The sequence below is a fragment of the Etheostoma cragini genome, chromosome 13, assembly GCF_013103735.1.
Source record: "Etheostoma cragini isolate CJK2018 chromosome 13, CSU_Ecrag_1.0, whole genome shotgun sequence".
In the NCBI taxonomy this organism is placed as follows: Eukaryota; Metazoa; Chordata; class Actinopteri; order Perciformes; family Percidae; genus Etheostoma; species Etheostoma cragini.
In genome coordinates, this window is record NC_048419.1 from 25,675,985 (window position 1) to 25,682,004 (window position 6,020).

Below are 6,020 nucleotides of genomic sequence, written 5' to 3' on the forward strand. Positions count from 1 at the left end.
AAAGACCTGGGAGATAAATAACATCCCAGAGTCCGGTCTAGACCTGCTCTTTATGGAAAGACCTGGGAGATAAATAACGTCCCAGAGTCCGGTCTAGACCTGCTCTTTATGGAAAGACCTAGGAGATAAATAACATCCCAGAGTCCGGTCTAGACCTGCTCTTTATGGAAAGACCTGGGGGATAAATAACATCCCAGAGTCCAGTCTAGACCTGCTCTTTACGGAAAGCGCAATGAGATAACTGTTGTTGTGATTTGGCGCTATACCATCCATCCATCCATCTTCGACCGCTTATCCGGTATCGGGTCGCTATACCAACAAAATTAAATTGAATTTAAATCTGCTTGGGTCAGATTCTTAATCCTGAATTGGACCATTTTGGACAACGTGGATGCCACCTTGTAAAGGGTTTTCTTCAACTTCTAAGCAATGCCATTGCAGGGGAATTACCAACAACAAACACTGCCAACCTCCAACCATTAGCTCAGCAGTGTTGCCTATGGCTACCAGCTTGAGATTACGTCACCCTTTCCTACATCTCTTTTAAAACTGAGACAGAGGTTGTGGGCTTCTGGCTGAAGGTTGTCTAGTGAGGGTCTGACCACTGCAGGCAAGCCACGACATATTAAAGATAAAATGAAATGCTTTCAATAATCTTGTCACTTAACTATAACAAATCTATCCGTGGTTTATTCACAGATGTATTGAAAGATCTTATGACATATGTGATAATTGCATTCTCTGTTGTGTCTTTGGTTTCAGGTTGATGGAGAACTACACCTACAACAGCTACACCCTCCAACTGGAGGGGCTGAAGGTTACAGAAGAGTCTACATACCCTGTCTTCCTCTTTTTCTTTTTCTCCTACCTCTTTATAATAATAGCAAATGTTGGTATTGTAGTTCTGGTTTTCATTGATAAAAGCCTCCACCAGCCCATGTATCTGCTGTTTTGCAACCTGCCCTTAAATGATGTGCTTGGAAACTCTATCATGGTGCCTCGATTGCTTTTAGACTTGTTGCGTCCTCCCTCTGAGCGCCTCATCAGTTATTATGACTGTGTGGTCCAAGCTTTTACAACACATGTATTTGGGACAACTTCCCACACAGTGCTCATGATCATGGCCTTTGACAGATATGTGGCCATCTGCGATCCCCTGCGCTATGCCGCCATAATGACCAACAAAATGGTGATGAAGCTGACAGTTTCAGCCTGGGGGGCGTCCATTTTGTTGATTGGGGTTGTTCTCGGTCTGACCATCCGGCTGAACCGATGCAGGACTCTGATCACAAATCCTTACTGTGACAATCCCTCTCTGTTCAAACTCTCCTGCGAGGATGTGTCTATTAATAATATCTATGGCCTCGTTTTTGTGGTAGTTCTGGACACAGTTTCAATAGGCAGCACAGTTTTCACCTATGCAATAGTGCAATAGTCTGTCTGATGAGTAAAAACAAGTCTCTGAACAGTAAAGCCTTAAAAACCTGCAGCACTCATCTCTTTGCTTATCTAATAATGTTGTCAAATGGAACGCTGATCATTATCCTGCATCGCTTCCCCCAGTATTCAGACCAAAGAAAAATGGCCTCCATTTTGTTTCACATCATTCCCGGCTGCCTCAACCCCATTATTTATGGCGTGCAGTCTAAAGAGATTCGGAAATTCCTGTCACAATCATTCCAGTTCAAAAAGGTTTTGCCATCACTGTAATGTTAAGTTCAAAGAAGTAAGAAACGGAAAAACTGCGACCTGCCAAAGACAAGTGTAAACATGCAGGAAAACAGTAAATACAATACAGAAATACAGAATACAATAGGCTACATAAATGGCAGATAAAGTAAGCATTACAAAGCCGGTGCAAAGTAAGATGTAAGTAAGAAGATGGATATGCGAAAGGGATCTGGTAACAACACTATATGCATGAATAGGCAGTCTATAACATGGCTGTAAGGTAGAGAAGAGTCAATATGCAGTTACATGCAAATATTGGTGTAGGTAGTGATGTAGAACAGAAGTAACACGATATGCATGAATAGACAGACTTTATAATAGATGAGATCTAAAGAATCAATGTACAGTTGGTGCAAAGGGAGTCTAGATGAATGTATTTCAAAGATGTGGGATGTATAAGTGTTTGGGTTGCAACTAATGATTACTTTTATAGTTGATTACCTTGTGGATTGTTGTTTGGTCTCTAAAATGTCAAAGAATGTTGAAAATGTAGATGATTATTTCCCAAAGATATCGTCCTCAAATGTCACAACTCAAACATTCAGTTTGTTTTCAGAGGAGAGATATTCACATTTAACTTGCTGACATCACACAATGTTCACCTCAGTTTATAAAATGACTCAATCAGATTAATAACATATGTCATATTTATATATATATCAGATTATATCATATTATTATCCTCATGGAGTGATTTCTCGTGTTTTCAGTCTTTATAGAGGGAGTATTTTGTTTCTAATCTCAATTGTACAGTGTGTTAAACCCCAAAAGACAATCTTGGTCCAAAAAAAATATATTTGTTTCCATCCCCATTGGGTACAAAGAGAGAGATTTTTTTCACATGTTTCATTTCATTCATGGTTATCTGTTATGTTAATTTGTTTAGATGCAAAATACAAAAAACACACTTTAACCATTCAGTTAATTTGGAGCTAAAGAGATGCATTTATTCATTTTTGCAACTAAAAATATTGGTTCATGTTCAAGTGTCTGTTGTTTAAATCTGTTGCATTCATTTCTCAATTATATAATGAATACATATCAGTTGCGAATACTCCATTGTGTATAGAATTATTATCATGATTGTTATCGTCTTAAAACCATAAATGTTTTTCTCATTTCAAAAATAGCATAATGAGATTATAGTTTTCACCTGCTGAACTTTGTTTGTTGTTGTAATGACTCATCCCAAAATACAACCAGGCGTGGATCTGCCTATAGGCGTAAATGGAAAGGGGGGGGGGGGGGACAGTGAGGTCGGGCGGAGGGGGTTGTCCCCCCTAAAAAAAAAAAGAATTTAACCAATATATCATAAAGAAAATGAACCCTGACCATTTCTTACCCTAAGCATTTCTAACCCTAACCCCCTAACCCTAAGCATTTCTTACCCTAACTCAAAAACACAACAGCATTTAATCCGAACAGTCCGACCAGCCTACGCAAACACAACGAAGAACCAATGTAAGTTGCAATGAACTGGACCCACACCACCTTCCAAACCCTGACAGAACACTACCAGAAGGCCCTTGATACTTGCACAACACACTTAGCTTCAACCCCTAGGGAGGACTGGGAACAGGCAATGTTGGTAGAGATGGGCCACAAGAGACCTCAGAAGATTTACAGATAAAACGATTGATAAAGCAAAGGAGAAACTCTTGAACATACCGAACCCCACACGGCCCCCCACAGAAATAACTTCAAACAACCCCACCGCCGACACCTGCATAACGTAACACAGAAGACCCCTGCCCAACAACCTCAACAATTCCACTCACCCCCTTGAGCTAAAAGAAGACGTAAAGATTGACTTTGGGACTCAGAAAAGACCCTGGTCTCTGGAGCCACTCTGGACCCCGGAAGAACCCGGGCCACCAAACCCACAAAACCTAGAGATGAACCCAATCTTACCGTTGTTACCCCCACCAACAAAGGTAAACAAACCCAAAAAGGACTACTCCTCCATACCAATTCCACGACCTCTAGGGAAACAAATACATGAATTGTGCCTAAACCCCTGAGAGACAGATCTTAGTCATAGGTGACTCAAACATCTCTAGACTACCCCCTGTCAATGACCCCACATACAAGTGGACTGCTACCCAGGCGCCAACCTCATCCTCGCAGCACACCTCCTCAAAAACAAACCCCAAAGTCATACTAGGTCCAAAAGATGATTTTATCATTTAGATTAAACAACAGAAAAATGAGCAACCCCACCCACCTGAAGAAGGACCTACAGGCAATGCTGCATGCAACAAAAGACACATCCCCCGCAGGCATAAACTGTTCAGATAACCAACCAGAGTTCTTCTGAGACAACATGAAACTCCTTGTCAGATCCCAAGACTGCAAAAAGAAATGTTTTCCACCGGTATGGACAACATTCTTTGGAACGCCTATAGAGCAAATGAGATGGGGAAGGCTTGGAAGGATTTTTTGGCCGAAAGTGGACCACCTAAGAGGACTCTCAAACCCAGGATAAGGAGGTAAAAAAACTCTCCACACAACTGCATCTAACAGAGCCCCAAAAAAGCCTTCTCAAAAAAGGTCTTTCATTTGTCCCATCAACAAAAACCGGTAACAAGGGAAATGCTCTAGGGACTGACCTTTCAAAAGTACCACAGGCGCCCTAAACTCTGCACTTATTTCAGCCCGACACCAGCCCCCAGCAGGAAACCCTTTCTCATGCCTTCAGAGTAGGAACAAGAACCCTCTAAATTACCACAGTCCTTAATACTGACTGGTAAATACAGATCAACAGACAGCATCAAATCTCAAAGCTACAAATGAAAAATCTAATCTCACATTAGAGGAGAAACATGCACTCCAAGATCTAAGGGACAACACAAGTATGGTCATAAAACCAGCAGAAAGAGGCAGCGCCATTGTGATATTGGACTGCACAGATAATGTGAAGGAGGCTTTACTCAAACTAAAAGATACTATTAAACACCACTAGTTGAGACCATAAAGGAAGAGATGGCGTCTCAAATACCTCTTATCCTTGAATCCCTGAGAGAAAAACACTACATACATACCTTAAAGAACAAGCTCCCTACAGGGCAAGACTATGCTATATCTTACCAAAGACACACCAACCACTGGATAGTTGGACAGATAACATCCCACCAGGGAGACCCATAGTCTCGGACTGTGGTAGCAAGAGCTTTGACATTACAGAGTATCTAGATTCCTTCCTAAAGACTTATAAAAATGAATTTCTCTGTCACCATAGTGTTACGTGTGGAACTAGGTTGAACCCAAATGCAGAGACAAAATGATAGTTAAACAGGTTTAATCCAATGTCCAAGGTAGGCGATGTCAGGGAAAAGCCAAGTCTAAATCCAATTGGAATCCGGGATGCAGAGCGTGTTTGGGACCGTGTTTCTGAGTGTCCCTGTTCAAAGATTCAGATATCCAGTGTGGACAGCAGGAGTGGCGATACAGCAGGAGTGAGGTTCACAGAACTGTGGCAGACAAAGAATAATCAAGACAAGCAAGTATCTAAAAAACTACAACAGGGAGCGTCAGCGGCACGACTAACAAGGTCGTCTCGACTATGATCTGACGAAGAGTGGCAAGTTGACCGGGTATTTGAAGCAGAGGTGATTGAAGTTGATGAGCTGCAGCTTGAACCATGACTCCCGCACACCAGGCCTCTCTCCTGCAATTAAGGACAGACAGAGGGGGGAGGGGAGAGGGGGGGGGAAAGTAGAGCTACCAGCAGATATGTCAGACTTTGTCCAAAAAATCCAACAAATCGTAATAAAGGGACACCATGGATAAGAAGAGCTTGTACACCAACACTGACATCTCCACTGGGCATGACAACTATTAAAATATAGTTTAACCCTGGAGTTGTCTTCTCTTCAGAACCCTCTCGTATCCCTCAGGTCAAATTAACCCGTGACTTATTTGGGGTTTTAAAAACAATTATGAAATAAAATTTGACTTCATAATCCATTAACAAATATTGTCTTTAACTCAATTTCAAACAATTGAGATAACATAAATGTTTAGGGAATACAATCCAGCAAAACCCCCACACCATCACACAGAATCCATCCGTCACCTTTTCTCCGTTGCACAAAGACGCGGCGGTTGGAACCAAAGATCTCAAAACTTGGACTCATCAGACCATAGCCCAGATATCCACTGGTCTAATGTCCATTCGTTGTGTTTCCTCTCCTTAGCTGTGGTTTCCTAGGCTTGTTTCCTCTCCTTAGCCGTGGTTTCCTAGCAGCCTTGTTTCCTCTCCTTAGCCGTGGTTTCCTAGCAGCCTTGTT

The 6,020-nt window shown here is 41.8% G+C and overlaps 1 protein-coding gene across 1 annotated transcript; it reads left to right on the plus strand.

The window, feature by feature from the left end:
- Positions 1–760: 760 nt before the first annotated feature.
- On the plus strand, positions 761–1,710 carry LOC117956024 (olfactory receptor 146-like). Its single transcript, XM_034890867.1, is given in 2 exon segments — positions 761–1,427; positions 1,430–1,710. Coding segments are annotated over 2 exon segments (942 nt in total). The 5' UTR covers positions 761–766.
- Positions 1,711–6,020: the final 4,310 nt, after the last annotated feature.